Below are 12153 nucleotides of genomic sequence, written 5' to 3' on the forward strand. Positions count from 1 at the left end.
CCCAAACCTCAGCCAAAGCAACCACAGAGTTTTTCAGAGTGAGGGAGGTGGAATATCTCTGACTGGCCGAGTAAGTCACCTGATCTGACTGAGCTGCAGTTCACCTGCTGAAGATCAGACTGGAGACAGAGAGAGTCCACAACAATGAAGAGCTGCAGTGACTTGTTTGATTTTGTTTGACTTCATGTGTATCTGTCCAGCTACTTTTCAATCCCTAATCTGTGGGCTCCATGTATTAATAGGGTTATATCTCCCACACTTCCTTCAGTACTGTTTTAAACCTCAAATTAAAGCTGAGACTTGGCACTTCAATGTAGTATCCATTCATTCATTTCAAATTGAATATTGTGGAGAACAAAAACAAAACTTTCCAAAGAACCAAAAATTCCAAATACTTACGCCTGGACTGTAACTGTGATTACACATAATTGTTGCAGCCCCATAAAATGAGTTAAGCTGTTCACTTTAGATTTTTTTAGTAACAGGTGTAAGTAACAGTCGAGTCTCAGAAAGATGAAAGGAGTGAAATACAAAATACAAAAACAGCTGTACAGACCCAGATGTGTCATTTATTATTTGCACACTATCTACAGCAAATCAGCTCATAGTCTAACCGCGTCCATCAGTTTTTTTTAACTGTCACCTACATTGAGTATGAAACCACGAAGCAGAGTGTTCCTGTTTTGAATGGCAAATGTCATTGAACTCTTTAGGAACACACGTCCCTGAGAAAACACTGCACCTTTAAATAATGCAAACGCTTCAGTCTGAACCATTGAGACTTGCACATGTTAACAAAATGCACTGTTTTGCTTAATGTGATGTTGTGTGAGCTGCGCGCTCTTCTTTCTTTGCTGGAGCATCTTTGCCCTCAGTGTCTGGAGCTTTGGCTGACTCCAGCTCAGATCCAGCTGTCAGTGCTGACACCCTCTGGGCGAGCCGCTCCAGGACCAGATCAGCAGTGCTGGTGAGACTATGCTGAATAGACAGAGAGGAGCAAAATAACACAACATTCAAATTAGATTTGAGGAGATGTGTTGAGTTTATTCAAAAAAGAAATAATAGGCTCTGAGTGCTGCTTTAGAAATGGTGCAACAGTTGTTTTGTGTTGTGATATGGTGCTTTTGAATGCATGAAGGTGAAAAGCTGAAAAGGTCCATTAAGTGAGATCACTGTAATAATTTTTCTCAGGGTTTTGTTAGTTTTGTCGGACCATTTAAGCTGCTCAGTGATGATGAATGATGCTACAAGGTGCATCAAACAACGGCTGGAAAACCTCATTTTTAATGGATAAAAGAAAATGAAAATTGAAATTCACTTTTATATCAATTACAGGCCTTCAGAGATCAAGGAAACAGATTAGACGAGACCTGGAAGTACACGCCGGTAAAGTCAGTTCAATCAATTCTGCTGCAGTTTCTGCTGGTGGCCAGTAGAGGTCAGCAATGATTTGATATTTGTTTTAATTTACTTCTCCACTAGAAATAATATTTTTCTCCATTCAAGACTAAGCCTTTGTGTTTACTGAAGTACGTGTGTGAGCTATCTGTTCTGCTGAAATGCAGAACATCAGAGAGGCACTGGCCTTTTATACTTTTAGCTAAATGTAGGATATTATCAATTGTGTTATCTTATTGTGTTGTTTTTGCTCCTGACTGTTTTAATTACATTGTACATCTAAAAGCCCAGCTACAGACAGGCATCGAGAATTAGCAATAGCTATAAACTCCTTCTGCAACAAATTAGTTTCATGCCCTGTTTTGAAACTATGTTAAATTGCATTGTCCCTATCAAACAAATAAATAAAGAAACAATGAACACTGTAGCTTTGATTAGCACCATGGATGTTCCTGCTACACACCTGTAATATATGCAAGCCCTTCAGTGTGAGGACAGCCAGCTCTTTCAAACCGTCCCCGGTCAAGTCTAAGTAGATGACGGATAGCAAAGGACTCTTGAAGCTCCGCCTCCACTGCAGCTGAAACTGTCCGCCACCTGCCGGATGGAACTTGTAACACAGAAGTTCCTGTGTGGCAGAGACAGGTAAAAAACAATGTTATCATTAGCACCTCACCACAGCAGTCAGCGATGACGCCTGTGAAGAGACAACACACGTGTCCTATTCTGTCACTTCCCACCATTTTTAATTCTTACTGCACATGTCATTTTACCTCAGGGGTAAATCTGGTGATATTCTGTATTTTTCTTATTGTCAACAAATCCCATGAAAAGACCATAACAAACAATGAATGTCTCCAAATAACAACTACTGTGTGTATCCAAAGCCTGGTATATCTTATTCCTCTGAGCCATAGACCTCCATTGATTCCAAAAACTTTAAAAAATACTTCAGTGAGCCATATTGTTTCACTGGGTGACAAGTTTCTTCATAATGATGAACATGAGCATTGTAGTTTATTTTGACTTTATCCCACATGCACCATCCTGCTGCAGGAAACATTCACTAATGTAACAAAACTATATTAATCCATGTCTGCAAATAGTCTCCAATAAATGCACATTTCCTCCTGTTTGAATAACATTTCTTTAAAAGCTAAAATGACCAGATGCTTTTTTATAAATGACTCAGCTTTTTCTTAAAAATGAGAAAAGAAAGATTTGTGTCACTGGAACCAGTGGGCTTCAAGCTGAGAGCCAAAGAGACACATACAAAGCCAAAGCATGGAGAGAGAGATGGACAAGCACATTTTTGTTTTTGCTCTGTAATGAGTTTTAATGGCACTAAAAATAGAATATCACCAGCTTTATCCTATAAAGTACTATTACAGTTTTTCTCAATTGCTTTGATGCAATTCACAGATCAGAAATGTCATTCTCACAGCTCTTAATGCAGTTCTCAAAACAGTTAATGCATTTTTCATAACATGAAATCACCTGTGCAAAAGCCTCTAAAACAATCAAAACCTTGTTCACATGTGCTGAAACATGTAAAGTCAGTCAATCACTTCAACATTGACACCAATGAATTAAAGCTTTTCACCAGTGCTTCAAGACTTAGACACAAAATGTTTTGATATTTTGATAAAAACCTGACTGACTTTAGAAAAAGAGAATTGCAAAACATGGTTAGAACAGTAACACTTTGGAAAAATAACTACATTCTCTTTCAACACTGCATTGGTGTTTACTGTACTGTGTTTCAACACTGTATGGGAATGTATATACAAGCCTATACAACAGTGTGTACATAATATATCCAAAAAATCACAATAAATGAAAAAAAGTGTTTGATGACTTTGATGCAAATACTTGATTTTTAGATGTGTTCATGATATTTTCAATGCAGTGTTTCATTTTGCAAAACTGTATCTGTAAATTCACACAATGTAATTGGTGTTACAGAGGAAAGCAAAAATGATAAACATGGAACTACGCATTGATAAATAGACAAAAAGAAACAAAAATTATAATACAGGAAATACAAACATATTTGAAGAAAGTTTAAAGTGATTTGATTGAAAACACTAATGCAATGCAGGATTGTACCAAAGTGAGTGTGAGGTCTGTCATTCTATCTGACGAAGGTACAAACTGTTCTCATGAGTTGTTAGTCAGATCAGAAATGCATCAGCACAATGAGAAAACGTCTTTAGTAGTGAACTATGTGTGGATACAAAGGAAACACTTGAGAATCACAATGAAATATTTCTAATGTGTGCGGGGAAATGATTAACTGTTTTGAGAACTGCATTAAGAGTTGTGAGAATGATGTTTCTGAATTAACTAAAGCAATTGAGAAAAACTGTAATAAAGTCCATTAGTAAAGAGACACGCTCACCTGTCCATATGTTCCCAACAGCACCTCCTTCTGTCCGTCAAAATCCAGGTCAATGACTAGAGCACAAAGCACTGCATCCCACTGGTCACTCTCTGAGAGGCACACGGAGCGGGACAAACCACTTTCCTGGACATCTCTGAGAGAGCACAGACCCACAAATAAAACAGTGAATTCACACACTGCCTTATACAACAAAGATCATTCCACTGAAACCTTTCTCTGGTTCTGACCTGTAGACAACTGCCATCTCAATGGTACTGGTTACCAGGAGGTTGTAGCTTTTCATTTCCGAACCTGAAAAAGACAAACCAACAATCTTGAGATACACTGCAGGTGATGCAGAAGAGACAAAATACAACAGACCAGTAACAGTACCTGTCTCTCTGCTGGACTGGTTGGGCTCCGTCTGGCAGCTCAGAGGGAACAGCAGCACTGTAGAGATTGGACTGTCGAACTGGACCCGCCAGCTCTGCAGCACCTCTGATTAAAAAAAAAAAAAACACACACAAAATATCTTTAACACACACTGAGGAATAGTCCTGGAGTATGATTTTTGCATCTTGTATAAAACACAGAAACAAGATGGAGAAAAATGCCATTTATAACCAATCTTCATACACATTTTAATGACAAGAAAATACTGCTCACTGCAGTGTCAGATGCGACAATGCTGTTGACTGTTTATGAAAAGTTCATATAGCACAGGTGCAATACTGTAATCTTAATTAACCCCATTGTTGATTAATGTACAGATGAGGTCTGATTGTGATCTTAATGAAATGAATGCAGCTCTGTGATACACACTAACCCTGCTCATCCACAAACACAGCTGATTCTGATTATTCTGGCTGATTAGACCACAGCTGTGTCCGAAATCATTCTCTATTTACTGTATAGTGTGACAGTTCGAATGTGTGAACTTCCTGTAATTAAACCAGTAGAGCTCAGGACTTCTACATTACTTTCTACCAAAGATCCCACCATTCAAATGGGTCAGGTTCTATGGAGGCAGTGTCTGAAATCAGTCCCTCATTCTCTCCTTCACTACTCCCTATATTAGTGGTCCTATACTCTATATTAGTCATTGTCCTGCCGCATTCACATCACATAAACCACAATTATGAGCAGCTGAGTGGGAAACACCCATTCACGTCCAGTCTGAGACATCGAGAGCCTTTGTCACGGATGGTATCACCCACTTAGTGAAAACTACTACAGACATGTTGGCTGCACCACAACTGGCAGTTACATCAAAATAAAATGCCAATGCTACAGCTACAGCTAATCTAATACAACTGATTCAACTCACTTTACAGGAGCTATACACTGTTAGTATCTGCTTTCACTTCGTAGTGAACTGCTACAAATATACACAACAGAAGAAGCTACTTCAGGCTGTTTATCTGGTGCGACAACAAGGTTGACACCAGGGCTAAGCACCTCAAAATAATGTGTGAACACAGAGTAAGGGATTTTTTTCCTCCTCTTCCCATTCTGCCAACATTGCATGAATGCAGGATCATTTTGCGTCAGAAGGACAGGTGTGTGGGATTGTTTTTGTGCCAATGTAGAGATTTTAAATATAGTGCATTATGTAGTAAACAGAGAATATTTTGGGACAGAGCTTGAATGTTGGTCTTCTTCATTATAGACATGTTGACATGTCACAGCAGGAAAAGCACAGGTGTGGATGATAAAACTGGGTACTGGTGCTGTTCATGCTGCCTCACCGTCACACTGTCTTACTGGGACACCTGAATAGAACAGACCCATCATTAGTGTTATTAGTAACACCTGTGCTTTTCCAACTATGACAAGTGAAAGTATCTGCTGTGGAAAAGGTCCACAGTGAATGAGTGAAAACAGGAAGTGATTTCAGACACACACTACACTCACACAATGTCAGCAGAATAGGAAGAACAGGAAAACCTCTTGTTATTGTGACTTGGGGGTGTTTATGAATTATTTCATGTTGGTATGCCCACTGCAAACCTTAATTGTTATTGTTGCTATATTCATTTATCAGTGTAACCAGACCCAAACAAATAATGTATATCTCCTTTTAAATTTTTTATTTAAAGTGTTGATCCATAAGAAGATATATTTGTGGTTTTAAGAACCAAAAACCATCTCACTGTAGTTTTACATCTCCTCTCTCAGGCTTCTCTCTGGAGCTCTAGTAACAACAGGTCGTGAGCCAATCAGAAGAGAGGAGGCTCTGAGCCTCTTCTGATTGGCTGACTTCAGGTACATTTCAGGTAAACACTCTGAGAAACCAAATCCTCCGAGGCTGGATGGTGGGTCCAAGTGGGGGGGCGGGGGGGCTTGGGGTGTGGCTGAGAGCGGTGTCTGCTTTGTTGTGGCATCACAAAGTTCCAGAGGTTGTGCCAGCTCGTTTTAAAGCTCAGTTTCTGAATACAGGCTGTGTGCATTTCTCTGTGGACTGAGGGCTTAGATACTTTCATAGTATTAATATAGAACCTAGACCTGCTTTATGATCAAACAAGACATGGAAATCTCACTTTATACAAATCAAATATACAATTCGAAATTAAATTTGCTAAATGGATTATATTAGTGTTCATATCATGTTTTGTTTATATAACCAAGTGGAAGATACTGCAGCTATCAGAAATGACTGAAATCACAACTAGGAGGATGACATAAATGTTTCTTTTTCTGTTTTTTTGTCCATAATTCTGGTGAGATTGATATGACATGAACACAGGAACAACCCTCTTCTTAGATCTGTGGTATGGACAGATGTTTTTTGTTGCACCTGTTAGGGCAGGACAAATTACACCTTTGTCATCCTTATTTGCATATGAGTCCTGTGACCTCATGTAATTCCCAAGATAGCTCTGCAGCTGTTCAGCTTGAGCGGAGGTGTAATCAGTCAGAATAAAGACAATGAAAAATAACGTCACCTGTTTGGGCATGAATGGCTTTTAAGGTATGTGCATACTGGACTTTCAACACAACATAAATAATGTATATCAACACAGCAGTCTAATCAACACAGAGTGGAACATCTCTAAATCTCAGAGAGACATTATTCTGCGTTTGTCTCACTCACCTGGTCCAGTCTGGTTTACCAGAGCGAGGCCGACACAGCCGCTCTGACAGCCGAACGCTGAGATCCGCCGCCCGCCAGCTACAGTCAACATATCCAACCACAGCACACTGCATGGGAGGAGGAACGCAGCATGGAGGGTTAGGACTAATACATACAGTTAATTATATGTTTGATCATGGACTGACAATGTGTTGACAAAAAATATTGGCTTTTTTGTCAAAAATGAGAAGTGTTTGTTTTAACAAGATCCTTTACACCTAGTTTTCCAATTATTACTACATACAAAATTATTCCATTTTGTTAAAAGAATATATGACTTTAGCTTGTTATGTCACAATATTTTTGTCAGTATGTCATAAAATAGGTTAACGTGGTTTTATAAATAAAAGATCTGGTTTATCGGCCGTGTTGTGGCTGATTGTGGAAGTGGGAATCAGACTGAATATTGCAGGCTTATGTCTTTTTTCTTCGTCTGTTGAATTTTATATTGCTGCTGACCTGTTCTATTTTTCTAATTGTAACAGAATTGTTAATGTTTATAAAACGCAATTAAAGGAAAATTTCATGCGTCAGATTAACACACAGAAATAAAGAGTGACTTACAAGTTTCTGATGGTCAACACACACAGAGCTGAAGTGCACACAGACTCACTTGCTGGGCAGTTGTTGTAGCTCAGGGAACAGTCTCTCCACTGGCTGCTCCTCAAACTGGTGCAGGGAGGCGTTCTGTTGGAAACAAGTGAGTCAGGCTGAATGAGGCTCTGATGTTTGACTACCATGTTTTATCTTTCTTGCCAAGAAAAAAAAATCCTTCCTGAAGTTTTCGTCTCTGTTAATCCACAAATCTTCTGTTTGACAATATGCATGAATCTTATTGTCAGCTGCTGTTTCCACAGTCAAGGATGAATTTCAATGTGGACAAGGAGTCCTTAAGATGAACATCTACATTTTCATAACAACTGAACAAACTTGAACAAAATCATGTGATGTGATCGAAAGCTCCAGAGAAGATTCTAAAGTCAGGTCTGATTGTTTTCATAGAAGAGTCTTGTTTTGTTTTTTTTACTTTATAAGCTTTGATTGAAAGTTTTTACACACACATATACTACGTACTAATGTACTGGTCTTTTGGTGAGTTCAATAGTAAAATGCCTTAAAAATGTAGCATTAATGATAGTCTATAATTTTATTTTATGTTTCAATTTTCACTCCAAATCTTCAGTGAAAAAACAGATGATAATTTGAAAACCAACCATGATAAAAAAAATACTATAATAAAACAATAAATATTTAATAATAAAATAATAATAAATAAATAATAAATGTTTTTTTAATTTAAATATATTATAACAAAATTAATAAACATGTTATAAAATAATTATAAAAATAATATCTATTTAAATAAATAATAAAAAAAATACTTTTGAAATATGTTATAAAAATAAATGTAAAAAATAAATACAATATAAAGGTTTATTTAAATGAAATACATTTTTATACTTCTGAAAACAGGTAGTGAAGGTTTTTAAAAAATTAATGTTTTGATCGAAGTCTCATCTCACACACACATACAAACACATACACACACACACACACACACAGAGAAGTTAATCCAGTCTCTGGGCTGACCTCCTTGTACAGGTGGATCCTCTGGTCGTGGCCACTGAGTAGAAACACAGTCTCACTGCCTCCATCATCACACTGAACTCTGACAGAGACAGAAAAGGTTTCTGATATTTGTTATCCAGACACACTCATGTCACACTCTGTCATGTTTTCATGCTTCTTCCCCACTGGTGGCAGTAATACTCATTCAGGAATACTTGGAAAATCTCATTAAAATGTCATAGTTTAGCTCAGGAGCAGAGATTTTATATAAGATGAGACACTGGGTGATAAAAGCAGGAACAACTAAGATGAGATCAAATTATTGATTCTTACTGGGAAATCAATTCATAACAACAATAAAATAATAATGATTCAGTACAGTAAAAGTTAACTAGCAGTATAAAAAATTAAAATGAAATGCTCAAAGTGGATAAAAGTTGAATTGAAAGGTAGCTGCTGCTGGATTGAGTGTTTGTTTTTGTTTTTTTAATCTATTATAATCAATAATCACAAAATTGAGTCTTGTCACTAACACTAGCAGTATTTTGTCCATTCCAGGATCCTGCAGGAACAGCTATCTTTGTGAAAGTGAAAAGCTAGTGTTAACAACAAAGCTAAGTGTGAAATGCTTCCACATTTAGCACATGTTGTTTATAGGTTCACAGTGTGTCACAGTTCTTCCACAGCAAACTTACTCTGTGTGGTAGAGCTGGAAGGGTGTGAACTGCAGCTCCAGATTCAGACAACTTTCTGTTCAAAGAGACACACTTAACATGAGAACATGAGACATCTGTTAGAGTGAGGAGGACCGTGCACATCTGGACGCTGCTTCACTCACGTGCAATAGACTCCAGGTTGAACTCTGAGCCGGGCTCATAGTCACAGTAGATATTCAGGAACGGAGTAGCTTTGTCACCAGAGTCCTGCAGGAGATCAGTAACAGTGCTGCTGTCATTGTAACACTTAGAGTAAACTACAGTATACTCATGTTATTAACATGAAAATACCTTTATGAATGTGATGCCCACCACCAGGCCTCTGTTGGGTGAAGACTTGTTGAAGGCATCAATTGATACAATTTCTGCATCAACTAGATAAAGAAAACAGGATCAAACATTTGCAGAAGACAACACTGCTGCAGCAAAAGCTTCAGGAAACACAACTCCAAGTTACAAAAACTGCATTACTAAAAGAAAATCTGATTAACATACTTTATAACAGTTTCAAAGTGATGATTACACTGTTATATTGTTGGTTTTGTCTGATTATTTGAGGCAGAAAATATATTTTCACTGAAATTAATGAGGGCTAAATTAAAATATTGGCTGCTTGTGAATTGTTGAGCTTCCCATTTGCATCCCATTATGTAAAATAGCTCCGTGAACTAAGGCTCTGATGGATGGTCTCATTTATCGTTGTGATTGGTTTCATTTTGGTTTGTCATTAGAGAAACTGTCTTGACACAGTACCAATAATAAATGAAGCCTTATAAGGGTTCTCCATTTAAAACAACAGCTGTATTGATCACTTAGTTTTGGTTATAGTGTGGCCTACAATACAGCTGTATATAACCAATACTTTTAACCGTAATGAAACAAATTATAACTCACTATTCATTTTAATTTTGTTAAAGAATGATGTTCTTATGTACTTATGGGAATTTTGAACTTATTTGATATATATTTATTTTTGTTTATTTGTGGATCTTTCACTTAATTCAAAATGTAAGTTGTGTGGGGAAACATTCAGATTCTTCACTGTAAGTCCCCCACCAGTCAAAAATGTGTTTTACTTATTTTTTTTGTCACTGTGATGTTGGAGCTTCACTGTGCAGAATGATGTATGTGCAGAGTTTGACATTATATTTACTCATTTGGCAGATGCTTTTATCCAAAGCGACTTACAATTGAGGGACATCACTATTGCTTCAGTGCAGTAGACACCTTGATGTAAGTACTAAGTACTGCATATATTCAATAAGTGCAAGGAGATCAGTTAAAGGAGTGTAGTGAAAGTGTATAGTTAGTTTATCTGTGACAGGGGAAAGTTTCTCAGAGTGAAACCTTAAATCTCAGTTTAACATGTGGAAATACGAGCAGGATTTTGTGACATCACTAGTAGCTTGGAACCAATCAGGGTTCAGTATGCAAATTACACAAACGTGAAGTGAAAACTTGAGAACTTCAGTGTCCGTGCAGAATGGACCCGTCAATGAAATAGGAGACATCTTGTGTCTTTTGAAATGAAGAATATTTGCATACTCATAGATTATGTATAGTGAAAATGAATACAGGTACTTTAAATAATTTGTGAGTATGTGTTGAAAAACTATATGACACAAATTATTTTTCATTATTTTCTACTTTTATATGTCTTGAAACATCCCTTAAAAAAGTAGAAAATAGAACAGTGTAAAAAATAGTCCAATACAATTAAAGGTCCAAATATAACAAAAGTATCCAAAATATTATCAGCAAAATGCAATTAAAATATTGAAACTACTGGATAGTTTTATCTATAGCATCACAGCATCTTTTCTAAGCTCCTCATGTGCTTTGTAAGTAATTTGCAAAGTAATAAGTTTGATGTCAAATGATGTTGTTGATTTGAAAAGACAATGTGAATTGTAGAGTAGAAGTTTAAAGAGGCATCAAATGGAAATACCTCAAATTTGTACTAATGTACTGTGTATGAATGAACATAGGTATTGAGTATAATACTATATATAGGTCTATATTATGAGTATACACTAAACTAGATCAATAGGAGATGTTCAATTTTGTTCTATTTTTTAAAAAAAACCAATAAAAACTGATATTTAAAAAATGACATTAGGTCTACATGTGTTTGTATCAGTCCACAGTGAGTGTGTAGAAACACATCCTGTTGTTATGAAAAGATTTAGTGAACTCCATGTTCTTCCTGTGCTTTGAGCAGAGCTTCCTGTCTGGTACCTGGTATGTAGGTGAACTGGATCTCCTTGGCCACAGGTCTGATTTTCTGCTGCAGCTCCTGGTACCTGAAACACACCACCTTCCCTTTGAGAGTGGCCGCTAACAGCTCCTGCTGCCCGGCCTGACACAGCCCGTAAATGTTGCTCTGTGAGGGGAAGCGGCTGAAGCTGTCCTCCACGAAGGGATACAACTCACGGAGCATCCTGCTGGGCGACAATAACTCGCTAAGTTTATCAGAAATGTCAAGAATTAAAGGAGTTCATGATTTCGTGTCTGTCCTGCTTCACGACAGCATCAAGCTAGCACTAGTGAAAAAAGAAACTTGCAGCCATTTATTAAAATTACAGCTAAACCACACGATAAACCTCTGGTTTTGCTGTAACGGCTGACGGCAGTAAGAACGACAATTTTATTTGGGAGACATAAAGTCTTATCTCCTATATTTTTCTAACTGGATCTAAATAACTTGAACTATCCACAGTGGGAGCAAAACATCCGGGTTCGAGCAGAGCGGCGTTCCAGGTCATCGGAAATATTATAATCAGTGGTCCTGAAGGATCCAACGAGGCAAAAAATTAGGCTTTTCAGAACAGGAAGTGCGTTCAGATTGAGGAATGCATTTCCTATTTGATCCTTTACCTTTTTGTACTTTGTATTTTTTTCTTTAGTTTTGTTTTGAATAAACAGTAAAAGCATAATTTGCACGGCTGATATAT

The 12153-nt window shown here is 37.3% G+C and overlaps 1 protein-coding gene across 1 annotated transcript; it reads right to left on the reverse strand.

Annotated features, from left to right (window-relative positions):
* Positions 1–549: 549 nt before the first annotated feature.
* On the reverse strand, positions 550–11945 carry kptn (kaptin (actin binding protein)). The gene is made up of 12 exons (XM_023417705.2): positions 11438–11945; positions 9491–9573; positions 9322–9406; positions 9179–9233; positions 8505–8583; positions 7528–7601; positions 6876–6982; positions 4175–4279; positions 4030–4093; positions 3800–3935; positions 1862–2026; positions 550–978 (listed from the first exon to the last, which is right to left on the reverse strand). The coding sequence occupies exons 1-12, from the start codon at positions 11637–11639 to the stop codon at positions 814–816; spliced, it is 1320 nt and encodes a 439-aa protein (XP_023273473.1). The 5' UTR covers positions 11640–11945; the 3' UTR covers positions 550–813.
* Positions 11946–12153: the final 208 nt, after the last annotated feature.

Source organism: Seriola lalandi, unplaced genomic scaffold (assembly GCF_002814215.2).
Source record: "Seriola lalandi dorsalis isolate HSWRI2012SDOR001 ecotype SW California unplaced genomic scaffold, Sedor1 jcf7180002054577, whole genome shotgun sequence".
In the NCBI taxonomy this organism is placed as follows: domain Eukaryota; kingdom Metazoa; phylum Chordata; class Actinopteri; order Carangiformes; family Carangidae; genus Seriola; species Seriola lalandi.